The 21,306-nt window shown below is 42.7% G+C and overlaps 1 protein-coding gene and 1 long non-coding RNA gene across 4 annotated transcripts in view; one reads left to right on the plus strand and one right to left on the minus strand.

Moving 5' to 3' along the window:
• The first annotated feature begins 8,547 nt into the window (after window positions 1-8,547).
• LOC117778951 lies at window positions 8,548-21,252 on the plus strand. Its single transcript, XR_004616865.1, has 3 exons — window positions 8,548-10,146; window positions 14,726-14,731; window positions 21,242-21,252. It is a non-coding gene; the product is annotated as an uncharacterized LOC117778951 (long non-coding RNA).
• The window catches only part of LOC117778903, a 148,586-nt gene continuing 138,873 nt past the window's right edge, over window positions 11,594-21,306 (minus strand). For 2 of the 3 annotated variants that reach the window (XM_034614794.1, XM_034614795.1), the window contains exons 12-14: window positions 18,685-18,892; window positions 16,156-16,636; window positions 11,594-14,177 (exon numbers count right to left, since the gene is read on the minus strand). In XM_034614794.1, the coding sequence (XP_034470685.1) occupies window positions 13,197-14,177; window positions 16,156-16,636; window positions 18,685-18,892 (1,670 nt within the window). In that variant the 3' untranslated portion in view covers window positions 11,594-13,196. Of the gene's footprint in view, window positions 14,178-14,198; window positions 14,501-16,155; window positions 16,637-18,684; window positions 18,893-21,306 lie in introns of those variants that run through there. The other variant, XM_034614796.1, reaches the window with a different exon arrangement.

Here is a 21,306-nt window from a genome sequence, read left to right on the forward strand (position 1 = left end):
AATCGAGTCCTACCCCATTTTTTCATTTTGCTTCAAAACATCTTGTAAAATATTCCATCTTTTTTCATAAACAGCTCAAACACAATCATCAAACATAAACTTCCATGACTCAGTGAGAGCAGATAAGCAAAATTAAAGCAAACAAAGAATCTTAATGGGCTTCTTCCCCTTCAAAATCCTCCATGTCATATTTATTTATTTGATTTCAAACATATTTTTAAATGTATTCATTGGTTAGACATGTTTTCAAACACCTTTGATTGTAAAACAGTGACTTTCAGTATTAGTCCTCAATAAGTTTTTGCTTTATACAAGACTTGACCTGTTATAATGTCAACCAAGTCTTTTAACTAAACCATACAAGCACACGGGGAAACTTCATTAAATCACAGGTTGAAAAGGGTTTCATGGCCCCAGTCATGTCATGGTGGTCTCACACACCCTGGATTGAACGTCTTTGTCACTGCAGGAAGATGCGATCTGCAAAATGCAAGATTTACACCAGCGATTTCAAGTTCAAATGAATTTGACAGGACTTACAATTTGTTTAAATATATCCACTTTGCTTGCTAGCCTCCTACATTTTTGTAGGTCCAGCTGATAGAGCGCCCTCTGCAGGATCATGAACTACTTCAGATGGTCGAATGTACTTATCTACGTTTTATTTTAATTCCAACTGTTCATTACAGTTTAAATATGAACGTTTCACCCCCACATTCAAATGAATGTTTGCATTTGGAATAAAAAGTGACAGCCCTTCTGCATATACGGTATCCTCTTAACATTAGCTCCACCTAGACTAAATGAAGATTTTTATTAAAAACCTTTCGTATCTCAAACTTGTCTGTGCCTGTATTTGTAAAACTGTGTCATGAATAATTTATTGTTATTGATTACAGTTCAAATCTTGAATGTATTAGTGAATAGTGGAGTACTGATTATATCCTCAGGTGATCAGCCTCCGCTTGGTGTGAGGTGATTCAAAGTGTTGTACATCAGATGTAACAGGCATCATGAGAAAATGTACAAGCAACACAAGACGAGGACAAATACATATTTATAAAGAAATTTAAAAAGTTGATAGGAGAATACAAATAAAACTGAAACAGATTCAATTCTAAGAAATAAAAGAGTCAAAGTGCAGGCCTGTTTAAACTCTGCAATCTGTTTGCCACAGCTCTCATGCTGTGCAGCCAATTTTTGGAGAAATTACAGAGAAATAACTCACATCTAAAATATCTATATCTGATGGACGCTGCAGGCGGAGAAGTCATGGAGGCTAAAGAGTAAATATTTCACTTTAATAATTTCACCGCAGGGCTGGATAAAACTGTACAAAGGAACAATATATGACATCACATTACTATACACAGTGTAGAGCTGGACGGCTGTGCAGTGGCAGAACAAGAGGGTTTGAATCCCGGCCGGGGGCCTTCTGTGTGGAGGGTGCATGTTCTGTGTCCATTTTGTACTTCCTCTCACATTCCAAATACTCTGGGACATGCTGGTGACCTGTCCCCGCCTCTTACCCAATGTCAGCTGGGGTTGGCTCCACCCCCCCACCCCCCCTGACCCTTACAGGACGAGTCGTACAGATAATTGATTGGTAAATAGTTGGATTACGATTAATTGTATCACATGTGAAAATTGTTCAACATATGCCATGCAATCAGTTGGAATGGAATGGAATGATCTTATCAGCATTAAATGAAGTTAACTGGTTAACTTAGGCTCGGGGGGGGGCGGGGCCACGCCTCAACCACACCTCCAATCTCCTGTCAAACATATACCCGGTCAACCTATCACACTCTGTTTGTCTCAGACTCTTCACCCCACCCTTTTCCTTCCAGACGAAAGGAGAAAAGAAGAGAAAGACACAAAGGAAAAAGCCCTTCATCCTCTCTTCTCTGCCTCCCTCATGACCTTTTACTTGCTGCATTCCTCTTGCATATCTCCGTAATAAGCTTGAGTGGATTGATGCCTGAGACGGAACCCACTCACAGTTTCCATCCTCCCAGATCAGCCTATTAGACACGTCTTCACCTAAACACCTTCACTCAACCATTCATTTTCCCTCAACATTCAATATATCATTTCCATTGAAACCTTTATGTCACATATTGTTGTGTGAAATAAATTAAAGAAAAATGCTCCTGTGCAATACATGCAATATCGCTGTGATGTCTGGATCCCAAACATATCTGTAATATTTAAAAAGACCCATGTCTATGTTGTCATGTGATTGATGGAAGCTAATAAAACAGGAGGTGATCTACAGAGGTGTATTGACCATAATGCCCCACAGGAGGCAAAACCAAGACGTCAGCAGAAACAGAAAGAAGCACAGGCCCCGGAACAAGCTCAGTCCCAATAATAGAGCATTAATAGTAATACAAGTGAAGTAATAGGCAGCAGATTACATCACCACCAGAGAGGGCGCGACAGCAGGAAGCCCTATTTCCTCATCTCCACCTTTAAAGCCTCAGAGCAGAAATGAGTCAAGATAAAAGAAAAAAATAATTATAGGCAGAAAATGAATATGAAAGAATATTTGATGTAAAATATCAAGACAGAAATTGTATGAAATGGACAACAAAGCAAAATGTGCAGCTCTCACATCAAACTCCTGCTTTGATTTTGGTAATAAATGAAAAAAAGGTAAATCTCAAATTCACTAGTTCCTGTTCTAAACCTGTCTGCTTGTTATGGACTGTTCTCTTGACCTGAGTTAATGCTCTGGAGGAACTTCAGAGTTATTCTTTGTCATTAGTGAATCCTCCTCAAACATTTCTACAATATACTGTGAATTTGGGTAATCTGGGACATTTATTGCAATTTTGACTTCTGTGACTAACTCTGATTTTGTTTTATGAGATCAACATATCATATCTTTCTGTAAACCTTAAAATGTTTTCTAACCACACCAGAAGAAAAGTTGAAAATATCATACTCAGAGGAGACATGACACAGCTTTTAGTGTCTTTTGTGCCAAAAGAGAAAATTGTGCCTGAAGTTGATAATCTGGGACACGTCACTTTGTAATCTGGGACACTTGGATTATGCTTTTAAAAAAGCCTAAATCACCTTGTTTTATGCAGGTCAAACTCAATTTGACTGATTTTAAGCATAATGAATAAAGTACAGAAAGCTGAATAATAAAATGTTTATTTTTTATAAAAGTTTCTCAATTCACACTTACATGTAAAAAATCATTTTTTTCCCATAAAGAACCCCAGCGTAAATAAAGAAACTATAAAATCAATAAAAAAATGTAAATTTCTTTTGGGGCGACTCAGGGAACAAACAGTCCTTGCAGGTGAGAGACCATTGTCTTCTCTTTGGTTTACTTTTATTTATTTTACTTCAGGAAGTATTTAAATGCATATTTATCTCATTAGAGAATTTAAATGACTGTCCCAGATTACCAAAAGCAGGATGTCCCACTTTATCAATCATGTTTGAGAAGGTGGGACAACTAAACAAACCTTTTGGAAAAAAAAACTTAAACACATTTTCAACAACTCATATTTTGTTGCTTGAAAACCTCACAAACATAATTTGATAACAATTAGGAACATTGTTTCATTTATGACAGATGTATATCCTTAACATTGTCATTGTCCTTGTCATTTAATTCAAAGGGGGGGCCTTTCTATGACATCACCCCCATGAAGCCATGTGATTTCAGTCACATGATATCCATGCCAATTTATAGTAAAAGTCCTGTCGACTAGATTTGATTGGAACAGGAAATAGACCGACTGGAGCTCCAGTGTCCCACATTACCCAATGTCCCAGATTACCCGAATTCACCCAACTGTCACTTCTCGTCATTTGTGCGCTGGACATTGTGTGCAGAGCGAAGTTAGAGAACTATCTGCAGTGAATATTTTACAGTCAACGTTTAGAAAACCTATTTTATTACTGTTCACGCATGTGTACCGAGCAAAGAAGCAATTTATACGAGGACGTAGAAGAAGACATGTTCATCTGGGTCCACAGACTGCCTGTTGACTGCTACTTAGCGTTGGTCGCCTGTTTACTAAAATTGTTTTAATATTGAAAGTATCACGTGTCCACATCGCACAGTGCACGTCCCTGGGCCATTAACAATACACACGCCAAGTGTGAAGCTGAGAAGATGAATGGTTCTCGAGATATGCCTTCCACAGACACACAGACGGACAGACACACAGACAGACAGACGGACAGACGGACATTTGTGGAATTTGTAGGTATATAATAATGTTCAATATATCTATAATGTCTACATATGGATCATCTTTAAAACTAAAAATGTAAATTAATCGCTCCAGCGAGCAGGCAGCAGTTCCCTCCTCATCCTTCACTATTAAACACAGTATATTTCAAACTGAGCCAGGGCTGTGTGCACTCAGATGGACAGATACGTTTACTTGGCAAAAGTCTAGTGCAATAATTAGAACAGAAGACTTCTGTCTGATGAGAAGCGGATGACAGGGGAATTGTTAATGACCTCACACACACACACACACACACACACACACACACACACACGCACACACACACACACACACACGCCGGCAGTCAACCATACACTGGCTCTGCTTTTTTCTGCTTCCCTCAGCTGTTAACATTTCTCCATGATCTGTGCAGGACAATAAGAGGCAACAGCTGATGAGAATAAATCCCCGTGAACATTTCACCAAAGGCGTAACATCCCCCTCAACTTATTATTCCACTCACTTCATTGGACAATTAACCAATCTGACTCAAAGTGCTAATGAACGTACTTAACTCTCTCGCTCCGTCTCAGTGTTTGTGAGTCTATAATTGGCTATCATGTCCTCTTTTTCTTTTTGTCTCTAATGATCAGCTTTGTAAATAGAGTCTTTCACTTTCCAGAACACACACACACACACACAAACACACACCCACGGACTTCTCTCTCGAGCCTTCAGACGCCACAGCATCTTTACCACAGATATGATCACCCTGCTTGCAGCGGTCGACCAGCTCAGCTCCCAGGAAACCGTGCGCAGCAAATAAATAAAACAAAAGGTCCAGACACTATCTCCTGGCCTCACCGTTTACAAAAATATTCCACGGCCGCATGTATCTGTATGTTGTCAGCAGTTGGACAGCATAACAAGTAATCTGTTCTGCAGGGATAAAGACAATACGATGTAATTCTCTTAGGGGGCCTCCTGTCACAGGATCAGGTCCTGGCCCAGTTCAACTCCCCTGGTCTCCTTCCTCCTCCTTCCACTAAGACGACAGTCGAGGGATTTCGATGGTTCTAATGGGACATTTAACTTCAGCAGAACTAGAGTGCGCAATGCAGTGGTGGATTTAGGATTTTTTTTTAATCAGGGGCCATAAAGGGGCACCAGTTTACACAGAGGGGACGATTTTATGTCCAAACTCCATGCACTGTTCCTGATCAAGTGCACATTTAAGTCAGATCACTGTTAGCTCCTTAGGTTTTAAAAGTCTTCTTGGAAAATAAAACTTCTTATTTATCTATCTAATTATTGTTGGTATAAAAAAAGGTCGGGACAGAAAGGCTTGGTCTCGTTGTCTTGTAATAAAATTGCTGAACAGAATATACATTTATAAACAGAAAGTACCTAACCCCACTTCACTGAATTCATCTGCCAGATGTGATCACTGTATCGTCTCTTCAGGGTCAATTATCCACATGTGTAGGGAATGCAGAAAACTACAGCACTTCTGGAAAGAGGTGCACAACCTAACCGCTATGGTGATGGACAGGCTGCCGGACACTGCACCAACACGGTTCCACTTTGGTTCAGAACAGGACACAACACTAGACTCTATAAATACAGTTTCTATAATCTATAATGACTTTTTCAAGACTGTCTGTTGTCTGTTGATTGATGAGAAAATAAAAACAAAAGACTACTGAAAGGATAGGGGCCAATTTAGGGGCCAATCAGAATTCAGCTGGGGCGAGTGCTCCCTGGCCCCACCCCTGGATCAGCTCCTGGCGAAAAGACCATCAACCAATGAAGGAAGGGAAAGGAAGCTCTGCAAGGAAAAGTGACTCTACTGCTTTTAGTTTGAGGAACACAAAGTATATTCTAATTGTGCTGGAACACATAGTGATTGTTTTATTTTCCAATCAACCCGTGCACACAGCAGTTACAGTAAATAGTGTTGAGTAGAATGTTACTGTGGAGGAGAGCAGGAGCTCCGGGCTGCATGTTGAGCAGTGTTTTTGAATGATTACTGTCTGGTATTAGGCAAATGCTCGATGCTTATGGGAGCATGATACGGGATTATGTCACCACAAGTGTCACCAGGAAGCGAGACAAGAAGAATTCCAGAGGAGATTTTTGGACTAATAATGACTCACCCTCTCCCCCCCCCCCCTCTCAGGCCCTCCCTCCCCCTCAGACCCAGTTTGCCAACAACACAGAAATGAGAGCCTCACATTCGCCAAAGTGCAATCCACCCCCCCCCCCCCCCCGCGCCTCTGAAGTGTAAATACCTCTTGTGTAATTTGCCCTGAAGTTCCCATTCACTAATTACCCCCTCTAATCCCTCAGCCCCTCCCCACCCCCACCACCACCACCACCACCTATGCCGCCGCCGCTACCTCCCGAAACCGACTCCTGCTCCAGGCCTCCCCCTGCTGCACTATGGATTCCCTGTCCAACCGCTACGGGGGGGGGGGATCGAACTCTAATTAAGATTGTTAATGAAGATTTAATTTTCCACTTGGAATGAGCCAGCGGTCTCTGAGAGAGTCCCGGGCGAAACGCGTGAGCGAGAGAGTCGAGAGAAGAAGAAGAAGAAGAGGAAGAAGAGGAGAGTCAAGAGGAGGTGAAGAGTTGGAGTGTGGGGGGGAGGGTCAAAAGAAATAAACACAGGGACAGCTGCAGGTAAGAGCCACTGAGAAGGTTGTTAGAGTTTTAACTACAGAACGCGTCACATCCACAAAGTTACTCCGGCCTTGAGTCTCACAGCTGTTGAAATTCACCACAGTCCCTGTGACGTTACTTGTGTTTAGAAGCTGCCTTTAAAGCCTGTACGTAGTTGGAATGCAAAGCTGCACACACGCACACACACACACACGCACACACTCGCACACTCACTCACTCATTTGCAAACACACACACTGAGCTGAATAGCCAGAGGGTTTCTATGTGTCAGCATGGTTCAAACAGAATGAGGAATCTTCATGTACTTGAACACACACACACACACACACACACAAACTCGTGTGTCCTGCAGCTGCACACTGAATGTGCGTGTGCAGCTTTCCAGTACAGCGTGTCGGCGAGTTCGTTCCCAGGTGTGACTGTGCCCATTTTATCTCCAGCGCTGCCATTAAGCCACGATCAATTATGCATGCTGTAATTATTGACAGTGCCATGACAGCAAATCTCACGTGGAATGCTGCACTGCAGTGTTGATGCTCGGGGCAGGCGGGAGAAACGCACATATAGGAGTTGTGTCCCGATAAGCGCGTTGTGTTAGCTGGCCGTGTGCTGCAGAGTGTGGAGGGTTAAAATAAGTCTAATCTCTGTTTCGCCTCCAACTGGCTTCACATCCTCTTCGGACGCGTGTTGTGTTTCCACAGTGGGGCGACGACACCCATGAGTCTCATGATTACAGGGACTTTCCTCTCTGCAGAATTGGCTCCAACACGATCCCAAATGCAGTTTAATGGAATGCAACAGACTCGTATTAACTGCTAATGTGGTTCCCCCTATCCCGCCCATCTCCCACTGTTTCTCTCCCTCCTTTAACTTGAGGCGGGTATTATCGTTGTAATCAAGCAGGGCCCCAGCTAACACGATCATTCTCTGAACCATCATGTAGAAATAATCCCCTCCTTCATATTTGATTATTGTAATAAATCTTTTTAAACAGCTATTCAGTCACACAGTAACGCTGCGCATCCCACCCTGATCCATCATTCAGCGAGGACGGGCGCCGCAGAACGTAGGAGAGCTGCGGCGATGGGTGAAAGGGGGCCTCGTGTTTATCCGGTCGCAGCTGTCAGGTCTGCTCTGTTTGTTGCTGCTCTGGAGTTCAAAATCTTTTTTTTATGTAGTTGGATAAAAAAAATCCCACACACACACACCCTCCGTCTGAAAGTGCAATTGCTCTGCAGAACTCGCTCAGTCCGTCCTCTATTACTGACCTCAGATCCCCCCCCCATCGGGCTGGATCACACAGGACAAGGTGTTCCTTCAACCTGCATTCACACACACACACACACACACACACACACACACACACACACACACACACACACACACAGTGGTTTGGAAATTTCCAGGGGCCAATTTGACAAGGCAAACCCACCTACACACCAGACACACAAGGTGCACACACAATTATATGCACTGCGCAGCACATCTCTTAATAGCTCTGTCTCTTTCTCTAGTACACACGCACACACACACATACTCACACACACACACACACACATAAACATCAGGCACACGCAAGCAGCAGAAGTCTGATTATCCAGAAATTCAGGAGACTGCAGAAAAGAGCACAGAAGCAGGCCTGACTCATCTCTTTGAAATAGTTCCTTTTTTATTCAAATTTACAAAAAGAAAAAGTACAACAGAAATAAATACACTTTGTTCAGCACGCAATTTGTGGAATTGTATCAACATCGTGCAGGAGCAATGAAGGCTAGGCGCAGAACCAGAGGGAGGCGGTGGTCTACTAACTCCTGACCCTCACCCAGCACCCTTCAAGCTACATGTCGGTATATTTAGATATGAAGGTGATACTCTCGTCCTGTCAGTGGGACTCGATCTTTCTCGTTTAAAAGGTCTCTTGATGAATGGCACGACCACTTGCGTGTTGTCACCAGATGCGTCAGAGCTGCAGCTCGGGGACCGGACCGGAGCCGGAAAGCTGCTGCGGAGACTCGCAGAGAATTGATTCTATTTAAAACAAATGATTCAACTAATCACGGATCTGATTGAACCACTTTGCCGGGGCTCGGGAGGTGCGATAATCAGCTCCGTCAAGTGGGTTAGCTGCCGCAGCGCCCCACCTCTCTGAAATGAGACAAATCAGGAGAATCCTCACTTTGATTTTTTGACCAATCAGCTGGAGCAGAACTCTGGATTAGACCAATCAGCAGAGATGAAACACCTGCAGCCAATCAAGACAGTGGGATAAACAGGAAAATTAGTGAGGCAAGAAAAGGTCACTTATTGATGAACCGCGGTAATTGCTTCTGCGACGGCTGCCCGAAAGAATTGGCAATGTTGTTATGAAAATAAGGATAGTTATTTCTGTGTTTAGAGACAGAGACACATTACATATAAATTATAGGGAAAACACTGTCAGCATAATGATTTGGCAAAGCAGCACATTATTTCAGTTCTTATTCTCATAACAAATGGTTCCAAGTTGCTTGGCAGTCATTGTAGGTTTACCAGAGGAATTTAGATTCAGGACATCAGTTCTAATAAGTCTGTTTAATCATGACTCTGGTCTTCAAGAAACACCAGAGACCGGATCGGATGGGTTGTGAGGAAAAGTTAGTAACTAAAAGAGAACATGAACTAATACCTGATAGGTACTTGTACCGTAGTGGAAAAGGGCCTTAAGGCTCCATCTCGTTGTTTTTATATGTTTTATATTTAGATAAAGTACAGATGAGAAGAAATACAGTTTCATTTACAAACTTTTATGCTACTTTGTGGCCTGCATCATAAATCTGATAGCAAGCTGTCTTAGTTTTCTAACTCGACAGGTGTTCTCTAAACTGTGATAGCTTTTTATAATGGACAGGATTTCTTATCTGTTATGTTTTTTCCTCCCTGATAAGTCAGGCTGACCTGCAGGTTTGTTTAAAATCTATACACTTGTGTGTCTTGCTCCACTGGACATCTTTTCGTGACGGCTCCCATGTCCCAGATCTCAGCGAGGACAGTAGCCCCCTGAGTACAACGTTATCACAACTGAAATAATAATAAAAACATGATAGGAAACACTATGAAAAACAAGACTTCAACGTTGGCACAGAGTAAAATACGAGGCATCTAAAAACCTGTGTAGCTGCTCTCAGACATGCAGTGAACTCAGGATATTCTCCTGACATTCTCCGAAGGGGCTGGATGAGGGAACGCAAATGTCCGACAGAGCTGCTCTGTGCTTCTCTGTGTGTTTATGACGTTTCTAACACGACAGACACAGAAACAAAATAAAAAACCCAACCCGACAGAATACAAATATCTGAGGAAGAAAAGGAGGAGCCAGTAGATGAAATCCGTAGATTAAACCAGCCAAGATGTCAAGAGATCTTTTTGTGACAAGGGCCGACGCCGGTGTCGACGTGCTGTAAACAAAAAAACATGATCTCCACAGCAGAATGTACACGTAACGTTGTGTCTCTGGGGACGCAGCTGAGCGGAGAATCTCCCGCTGCGTTGTTCATGTGTGAAAGGCAACACAATTGGTCGGGACCCTCTCCAGAGTTCATGTCTGAAAACACTTGTGTCCTGACACTCATAAAGGTGATGGAAGGCTTTGGTAGCTTAAGGGTGTTGAGTTATTAATGATCAGCCAAAAACAACCCCCCCCCCCAGGTTCTGCAACCTCCACTCTCCTCCAGTTATTGTGCAGTATTTGTACATTGGTCCTGAAACCACCCCCCCCCTCCTGCACAGTGGCACTGTAGATGGACACGTGTGTGGCTCAGGTGCTGTAAAGGGTACAGAGGTGTGTGTATGGGTTGGACTTCTGCCAGAGAGCAGCCCGACCTCCTGATTGGTCATCCCGAGTGTTGACAGGATGACGAAAAAAGCAAAGCGAGCCAGACATCATGTTTGTGACTTTACAGTGAACCAGTGATAAACAGTGACATTTTCTGCGATGGCACATCAAAGTTGTCCACATTCAGGTTTAGGCTCTGTGGTAAAGTTCCTTTCTCAATTTGTCTGGTTGTTGTTATTCCACAACGCACGTTAGATTCCTTTATGCCCAGAGGTCAAGGCAGAGCAAAATGCAATATTAACATTGCCTTTGATTTGCACTGCCTGGAATGTACGAGAGATTACATTTCACTTGCCAAAACATTTTAAAAATCTTCCTTTTAATCGCACAGTTATTGTGTTTCTAAAGAGAAAAGTAAATATCTATAAAACTTTGTTCCATATCTCTCAGGCAATGCAACACTACCAGCAGCAATGTCCTGAAATCTCATTGCAATTTCTCATTTGAATTCAGCGGAATAATAATCCAAATTTCTTTGGGAGAAATACGGATTTCTTTTTTTGTTGCAGCATGCCTTGTAGGGGAATTTCTCCTCACTCCGCTGGATTTTCATCAAATTGGTTTCTCACTGGGACGGACGAGCTCACAGGCTTCCTGTAACTAATATTTCACACAACAAACTTTCGCCAGAGGCCACATGTATAATTGAATCTGGGGCTTGTCCATCTCAGAAGAGAGCTACCACAAAACAAACCTGAACCTGTTCACTTAGTACACAGATGTTAAAAAAAGCACAAGCTCTTGTTTTCAGTCCAGGAGGCTGCAGCGTCCAGCTCCGTGAATCAATTTCTAGTCTAGCGTACATACAGATAGTCCCGACAGTGTGTTTGTTTAGTTTTTTTTTACATATTTTATATATTCTCTTTTAGCAATAATATTCAGTGGTATTTACAATTGAAACGTTTTTACACACAGTCAAACATCGTATGTTTTTTTTCTTGTTGAACTGACATCTTATAAAACAACTGTAATCTTTGACATGATTCATGATCTATTACTGAACATCACACAGTATAAAAAGTGCTTTCTAGCTGCAAACTCCAGCTCATTTGCATCCTGACCTTTAACGAGAAAAAAGAAGCCTATCATGGGATGTCACTGCGGCGTCGCTCCCCCTATAATTTCATTACAAACGTGTGGAACTTTTCATTTTAGGCAGAATGAGTGTTCAAAACATGAGGCGAGACTGCCGTTTTTTTTGGTGTTTTCATAACTCATGCATACTTTTGAGGACTACGATGTGGGGGGTGGGGTGGGGTGGGGGTCTACTCCTTCCATAAAGAATAATGGAGTCCTCATTACTCCATATATGTGGATGCTTTTATAATTTACTGTCGTACAATCAAAGCCTTATATTTATAAATGTGTCTGTGTTTGTATGTGAGTCTTTGTATAGATACGGAAAGTAAACTGTGTGAGAGGAGTGTGGTGTGGTGGGGGCGCGCAGGGGGGTGGGGGTTCACATCCCTAAATCATTCCAATTTCTCACAATGTCTGTTTTCCTCGTGGGCTGAGAGGAGGGAGAATCTTTTGCAGGATTTAAATGATTCATCATTTTCATTTGGAATGAAATAGTGAGCTGAATAATTCAATTTTCTGCCACCGCAGATGGAATAAAAAGTAACTGTTTCTGTACAATCGTCTCACTTCCCCCGTCCGTTTCCATCTCTATACATCCTGCTCTCTTATTCCATTCATTTTATTCAAATATATATATATAGTTTATCCACTGTGTGTTGTTCTAGTTACTAAACTTTCTCGTTAAATGTTTACTCTTTGCACGTTGTCCCAAAAACGTATGTTGCAGCTTATAGGTATTGTAAGTCTCAGTAGTTAAATAGTCTCTGGACGTGAGGAGTTGTCCCTGCCACTCTTCCTCTGTCTTTGTTAAACATCTTCAAATTACACACATACACTCATGCATACAAGTGCATTTATCCACTTTTGCTCACACGTCTATATCCCTTCACAGATTTTCCTTACGCACAGACACACATGCACACCAACACACATACATGCGTTCAACGAGAAACGGTCTCCTCCATGTTTCCGGCTGTTTCTCATTCCATACGTGAGAGTTGAATTAAATTGAGTCCTGGATGTTTGGGTTGTTTTTCTTTGTCCGAAGCGTTTAACAAATTGTTGCTGCCCCGAGCACAAGCAGCCTCTGCATTGTCTCAGTATCTGTGCTCAACCATATCAACGTTTCAACACTTATTGCTTTAAATTACATCAATCACTCCCTCCCTGCCCTCGCATTCTCGATCCTCCCTAGGCTCATTTTTCTCCGTCTCTTTTTATTTCTTTGCCTCTTCATCTTTCTCCCCTTTAACTTCTCTTCACATTATTCTAGCGCCGGTTGCCTTTTCATCATCCTCCTATTTCCTCCCTTCCTCTCTTACCCCCTTTGCCCTATTTGTTTCATTTTTATCATCCCCTCAGTCTTTCCCTTCCTCTCTAGCCTGCTCTCCTCTATCTTTTTTCTCTTTCTTCTCAGGCTCCTCTTTCATTTCATTCTCCTTCTTGACACACTCTTCAACTTTCTCTTCCTTCTCTTTTTCTCTTACTTTGAAGAGCTGGGCTAAATTCTCGAACTGGGGACCCCACTCATCCAGCCCCGCTCCCCAATCCTCCTTTTCTGCATCCTTCTCCCCCTCGCTCTCCAGTGAGCTGAGGGATCCAGCCCTGGACCCTGTCCCCTCCAGGCCGTACACCTGCACCGAGTCATACGGTGGCTGTGAGGGGTCAAAGGTGACCTGGGCAAGGCGCAGTCGTAGGAACTCACCCACCCTCAGTGCCAAGGAGGGACCCCCGGGCCCTGGAGCATCTCTTACTGCCTCCATCCCTGGAACCCAACCGCCCCCAAAGCCCATCACACCACTATACGCTCCTCGAGGATGCCCTGGAAAGGGCAAAAGCTGTGGGGTTATATCCCTTCTGCCCAAAACGTACCCTCCCAGACCCATCCGATCACGCCAGTCCCTTATAAAGCCAGGTGCTTCCTGGTAGACAGGTGGAGTCCCGGCCAGTGATATCCCTCCACCCTCCCTGTCTGGCCTTCCCACCACAAAGTTGCTTCCCATCTCCAGGCCTCCCCTCCCCAAGGTGCCAGGGTAGTCCCTCTGTCCAGACATCTCCCCCTGCAGCACAGTGGCATAGTTGCGTCCATTGAAAGGTTGCTGTTGTCCATCTCCGCTTCCTCCTCCTCCACCACCTCCTCCTCCTCCGCTGGAGTCAGACTCAGCATGGCCGGAGCTTGTGCGTTTTGGGGACAAGCCGGCACGGGAAGCCCTGCGTCCTGCCAGGGGGAGTGTAGCCGAGTCGCTCATCCAGCCTCCCACCCCGTGACCCTGGCCAACCACGGAGCCAGATCGGGTCATGACGAGATTATGCTCCCTGGGAAACGTCTCCGACTGCACCTGGAGGGAACGTAGGCGAGCATGAGTGGTTTCAGTTTGGGGCCGTGGGTGGGTGTGGTGCCGTTAGGTTTGGTTACAGTAAAACAAAATGAAAATGAAAAAAATGTTCCCAAGCAATAGGGATAATTTAATAAAAGGCATCAAAAAACAGAAAGATGAAGGGAATGTGATCGTGGCAGAATGGACAAAAAGCAGGAGATGGTGGTGATAGAGGATGAGAGGAAGGAGGGAGAGGCAGACAATGAGCAGAACAGATTGGAAAAAAAGCAGAGTTGGAAGAAGCCATAGATATTAATTGAGCTCTAGAATGAGCTAACACTGCACTGTGAGAGGGAGATGGAGGGGGAAGTGATTGAGAGATAAAATATTTGAAAATTAAATAAAGAAAGGGCCAGATAGCCTTGCTATGGCCTAATAAATAAAAGAAAACACAAAAGATCGTTAACAGCAGGAAAAAAATGTGCTGATAAGTCTGAATCAGCATCCTGGACATTTCTGCTGCCTGATTAAAAATATAATGCTGTTGCAATCACTGCAATAATATAGAGCACCAGGTTGAATGCAAAAGTAATATTATAATTTTGTATATTTGCTTAATTACTATCTTACTTACTGGGTTGCTTATTTTATTGAATAATTAACTCATTCATTTAACTTTAATGCGTTTCCAGTGCAATCATCTATTAATAATAAAGTCATTTATTCAATTCATTATTAAATGGAACATCTATCACTTTTTCTCCATCCGGAAATATTTAGCTGTCCATCCATCCATGCATTGGAGTACAGAATCAGTTCAATGCCAGTGTTACACCTAATGTGTAGTATGCATTATTTGCACAGTGTAGAGTGAAGGATGGAGATCATTAACTTGAGTATTTCCCCCCAAGCTATCTACACACTAAGAGTACATAGCAATGTGAATAATGACTAGATTAAATTTCCCATTATCTTTCTAAAAGCTCCTGAAACTGACAGCGCAGAATTACACCCTTTCAATCAATGCACAAAATCCAAAAGTCAACCTGTATTTTTCTCTACAGTGAAATAGAGCTCAACAATGTGGTTCCAGAAGTACAAATCCAATTCTTCTTCTGAAAAGAGATTTTCATTATGAGTCATAATATTTTTATATGCTCCTCTAGAAGTCATGAGTCTGTATGATATCAAATGCGTTTTAAGAAAAAAACCTACTACTCTACCCACAATCCTCAGGTGTAATAGCAACGTCTCCAATTAGTAGAGCTCACTGTTACCGTGGAAATGTTAACCACAACCGCTAAAGTCCCGCCTGCTACTGTCGGCTGGTTCAGTGCTACGTTACGTTTACCACAGAGCAACCACGAAAAGAGAAAATCACTACAACAAGGTTAAAATCAAGTAGAAACACTGGAAGTCATTAAGGGATCAGTCACAATGGATTATAGGGTGTGGTTCCTTTACTCTTAAATAATTAGTCTTCTACCTTTGCCTTTTCGTCTGAATCAAATATTTAATGGTCATGATTCCCATCGTAGCTGGTTGACCTGGTTCCAGACTTAAAACTCTCTCCTGAAACATCAATGGAGAAAATTAATGGTAAATTTTACTTCCGTAAAACAAGAGCTCTGACAGTGGCTGGTCACTATTATGCTCTATTGGCACCAGGATAACTGTTACCTACTAGGGTCACTTTTATCCTTTTCCTTTGTCATTAATTTAAAAGGATGTAATGTAATGTGCTGTATTGTATCATTTGCTGTCTTAGATTTTAAATACTATATAATAATATACTTCTTGTTGTTATTATTATTGCTAGCTATACCAAAATGCCATTGGATGCTTGTCATTGATGTAACATATTTGGGAACAAAACCTGGCAGAAAATGAAGATGGTGCTACCACACAACTGCTGAGGAGAATGGAACCAGACTAAAAAAATGTTTTTGCTGTGTGCAATGCCAAAACTCTCCCTTCAGTGGGTCTCTATAATCCTTACCCAGTCGCCGTCTTGACTGTGGATCGTTTTCTCCTCGTTGCTCCCCTCCGTGCAGTTGCTTGCAGTTCTTGTCCCTCCCCCTCTGTCACGGCTGTCACTGGTCCTTGGCGTTCCTCCGTCGGACGTGCTCACTGCACTCTGGGGTGCGGTCCCTTCACGGCTTCCCGCGCAACTCCCCATTCGGCTTCCGTCCGTGGGGGTAATGTAAACTGCCCCAGACTCCATCGCCCCCACCATGGCCCCCTGGTTCTGGATGACCAGGGAGTGGTCTGGCTGGCCACCAGGAAAGCGGTATCCCAGCTCTGCCAGGCCTGGTTCAAATGTGCCGCCTGGCGTGCGCCGGAGAACAGGTAAAGTGTGGCTGCTGTAACAGAGGCGACCATAGAGGGGTCCTACTGGTCCTGTGTAGTTGTGATCCACACCCGGATTCTGAGCCCAGCTGTAGGTGCGAGCTTTGTCTTGGGTACGATGTGTGTAACGTCTGAAAGAGACAAGACAACATTCTCCATTTAACTTTAGTAAGTGGTTTATTTTTGTAACATTGTTTTACTGTATCTGACATAAGAGGGGAAATAAATGCCTCAGGTGTTGATCAGAATGGAAACCGTGACCAAGCGTTTTCTGATTTCTGAGACCATGCTTAGAGGCGTTGATGCTCTGTAAAGTATGAAATCCATATTGTACTGTATTCCTGTTATTTTTGACTTAGATGGACAGGCTAACATACAAGGGCCCATCCAGTGATTTAGTTTTCACTTTACCAACTATCAAGTTTAGAGACATTTGTAGACACAATATTATTGTAAGTCGCTTTGTATAAAAGCATCAGCTAAATGATATGTAATGCAATGTAATAATATAAAACACTACAATCATCACCTTGTGATTGTATGCCTCCATCAACCGGTCAAATTGCACTTTAGATCCACGTGTGTCCAGATTCAAGCAGTACATGTAGTACAGACTTTTATGACATGTAATTAAAGTTTTTTAAGTGTATATTATCATAATTAAACCTTGAGTCCAGATGAATGTTTGCACCCAATCTCATAGAGTCTATTGAAATCCGTAACTTTGGGCACTAGGGGTGTCCTAATCAAAGAAAAGACAAAAGACGTAGTTTGATGACATCATGAAGCAAATGAGATCATGGGGGTTGTTGTCTTCCCCATCAATTCTCTTCCCGTAATCCTCTTGGGTCATTTGGGTCCCCTGTGTGTTTCGTGACAAGACAAGCAGCAAACGGCAATGAATCATTGTGATCCATTACGAGTGACCACAACAAAGTGGGAGTGGAAGGACAAAACAACCAACTGGCTAGAAGTGTGTTTTTCCTTCATAATGCGTAATTTGCCCCTGAAGTTAGAGCAGAGACGGGCAAAGCCACGGGTAAAACAGTCATGAAAAAAGGTGACCAAAACATAACCTTGAATAAAATTGGGGATTTCTCTGGTTCAATATATATTTATATATATATATATGTACGCAATCTGAAAGGATTCTCTTTGCTAAATTTGTGCATTAACAAAAGCAACATTATGTTATATGTCCCTCAAGGCCTTACTGAGATATCTCATTAATAAGTGGGACAGATGGACAACTGGAAAACCATCTAAAAACAACATGGCAGAAGCATAATCAAAATCTTAAAAACCGATGCAGTGAAGGCTGAGCTATCCAGGATTTTAGCTCTGTAGATTGCGGATGAAATTACAAACTGTTGTAATGCAGCTGGACTGTTGAAACTTTCTAGTCTCCAAATCCAAACCAAGAAAAGCCTGACAGCAACTTCAGGGTTACTTTCTCAGACAGAGGATTGTAAACCACTGCTGCTCCTCCTCATGACAAGCAAACACAACTTTATGTGTCTCCGTAAGATCACACCAGCACCACAAAGTACAGCTTCAAAGTTACCCTGAAGTTTAACTATTGTCTCCTCTGTGACACAGTGTCACCAGGAATGAAATATTCAAAGGTTCACAAAGGTAGTAGTATTTATTGCAGGGATATTTCATTGGATTGCATTAGATTCGGACGGTTTCTCATGTTGTTGTGACCACCTCCATAAACCCCGAGAAGCAATTTTCGATAAACTGAAGGCTGGCTTTGTACTTGTTTATGGCCGCTCTATATGGCCTGCATGAATTCATCGGAGCTAATTATTAGTCCAAAGGCAATAACAATGTTTCACAGAAACATCAAAGTGGGTGCAAACGGCTCTCTGATGTGGCAGAACATAAACAAGCTTTAACAAAAAGAGCACAACAAAGTGGTCTCCCAGGACTGCCAGGCCTGATAGCCTTCTGTCTCATCGTTTTCATCGGCGACTGATTATGACCTCGGAGTTTAGGCCCAATCGCTTACTTAAATGGATCAATTAAGTGCTGGACAGGGATGAAAGCTTTTACTTTGAATGGTTAATTTTGTTTCCTTCCTGTGATAAGAGGCAGACTATGATGTTATTTAACTGTTATATATATGTATCAGCACATATAAACAAACTCCCCACACGCTCCCGCCGCTACTTACACGTTCCTGCTGTCTAGAGTGCGATAGCCATGCGAGCGCGAGGTGTGCGGCGCACTCTGCAGCGCCGCAATGTCAAAAGCAGCCGTGTCGGCCTCTCCCCCGCCCTCGTCGTCATATGTTATGATGTTCTCCCGAACGTCGTCCTCCTCCAGCGGTGACAGGGAGTCACGCTTCTGACGGCGCAGTGACAATGACAGGGCACTCACCGCTGCAGAAGGGGGGGTGGAATATAGGATATTGAGGCATGGGAGAGAAATTGGAAGAATAAAAAAGAATGATGAACAAGAAGGTGATGGGGGGAGCACAAGTCACAGGGGAAATAAAGGGGAAGGAGGAAAATGAGAGAGAGAGAAAGGGGAGGGGAAAAGGAATAAGACAGACAAAGAGGTGAGACACACAGAGACAAAACGAATACAGAAGAGGCCGTGGGTCAGAGGGCTGGTGTATCATATCAGCAGGCTGCATGCCTCCACTCTGTAATTGACTTTGAGCTCCAGCCAGGCAAATGGACGTTTTATTCTCCCATGATTCCGTATTCCCAGAGCAGAGAGCTGCATTTGACCCAGGGCTGTGGACAAAGAGCCCGGCTGTGGTAGCTCTTCAACAGATGTCTGACAAGACTAAATGGGATCAAAATCTACCTGAAAAGATGCATTTGGTTTGCTATGCAGTATTTAAAATGAATAAACTCAACAAGGATTCAGCGCATAGATAAAATGGGGGAAATATTTCACTCCGAGGCCATTTCCAGACATGAACAAGCAGCAGGAGATTCTCCGGGTTAGATTTCAGACACGGGGTATAGCGCAGGATGACTCTTGTTACATCTTCGTCCTCTATGAGTGTGGCACTGCTTTTTCATCCTGAGATATTTGTATTCTTTTGGGGGTTTTTTTTCAGTTTTGTGTCCGTCATGTGTTAGAAACGTCATCAACATGGCCACTCCCTCACAGTACATCCCCGGAGGATCTCCTGCTGTGTTCTCACATGAGCTCATTCGAACATTGTCCTGAGCCTCTCACTCAGTCATTTGCATTTTCACATACAGCTCAATTCAGTGTCTGAAAGCAAATTTAAACAGTTAATATTCATTCATGTAGAGTCCAACCTGACGGACCTGTCAGTAGCCTGAGCTAATGTTATGTACATATATTGTTTTTTAAATCACTTGATCAAAAATGTACCTTGAGCTCAGTCAGAGTCGATAAATAAAAACAGATCCAAGGATAATTGACCATGCCAAGTTTCTTTCTGACTTTGGAAGCAACTCTAGGTTATGAATGCAGATCTAAGCTTGTTAAACATCTGCGCTCGTGTTTCCAACTGATGTCAGAGCAGATAAACACTCTGTATTATTCCTTTCTGAAGCCCTTTCTCTTGTGTTTGGTTTTAAAACACCAGCCTCCAAACAACAAAGATTCCAGAGTAAAGCTCAAATTTGAGCTCAATGCAAAGTGTTTCAGCGTGTGGAGAAAAGCAAATCCTCACAGACCTGCTGTGCCTAGTGTTGGGAGGGAACTTAGTACATTTACTTCTTTACTGCCCTTTAGTAGTACATATATCAGTAAATATCTGTACATACCTGTATTTTTCATACTTACACAATTACTTTTATTGAAGTTCATGTAGTACTTTTACTTTTACTTGTGTATATTTCTGTCTCTTTATTTGTACTTTTACTTGAATATATATTTGTGTTCTTCCTCCACCACTGGCGCCTTCTCACGCATGTTAAGCTATGTCTGGATAATCATTGTTTGGAGACGGGGTTTAAACAAACATCCACATATACTGGCTCCAATTGGAATCTACTTGCCTTTTTCTCAACATGTGCATATACCGTGCATCTGTATGTACTTGTGTCTGTCTCTATGGATTTACAGTAGGTGGTTAAGCTATTGCTGTAAATCCATCTACAGTCTTTTGTCGGAGGTTGCATTATTTGATTTCCTATGGAACTAATCCAATGATCCCTAAAAATCAGTGGGAAATCTCTAATCTTTCTAAACAATTTGAGGGTTCACCTACATGTCATTATGTGTATTTAAGTCTTCCCTCACAAGGCGTGAAATGCAAATGATCCAAATCCAACCTTATGTATACGCCAAACGGCTTTTTAATAACCAGATGGCATCCTGATGGAGCTACTGTCAGAGCTTCTGTTGGAACATTTGGCTTTTTGCAAAAGGCCCAAGTATTCTGTTTGGGATTAGCACGGGCCTCATATAGATAAGAGAAACTGGAAGAAAAATCGAGCCGACTTTTGAAGCTACAAATTGAGGCGGCTGTTAAAAAGTTTTATGTGTTTCCTGGAATAGTTTATGCCCTTTTCACTTAGAGGACTAAATTCGAGACTCCACCAAAAGCTACTCAGCGTGATCACCTTCACGCCATGTTGCTTTTCCTTCTTGATTGAGCTGGTCTCCTGCAGAATGATAATGCTCCCCATCTATAAGGCATGAGTAGTGATCCAACAGACTGAATAGAAATGACAATGACGCTGGCCACGAGCCAAAGCCGTCTCAGCACCTAGACATTATCCAATTGAGCATTTGAGAGTTTCTGCAGAGGTGGCTGTGACATTTTATTATGCCGCTATCAAAAACCAGAGGGCCCGGATAA

This window comes from Hippoglossus hippoglossus, chromosome 17 (assembly GCF_009819705.1).
Source record: "Hippoglossus hippoglossus isolate fHipHip1 chromosome 17, fHipHip1.pri, whole genome shotgun sequence".
NCBI lineage: Eukaryota > Metazoa > Chordata > Actinopteri > Pleuronectiformes > Pleuronectidae > Hippoglossus > Hippoglossus hippoglossus.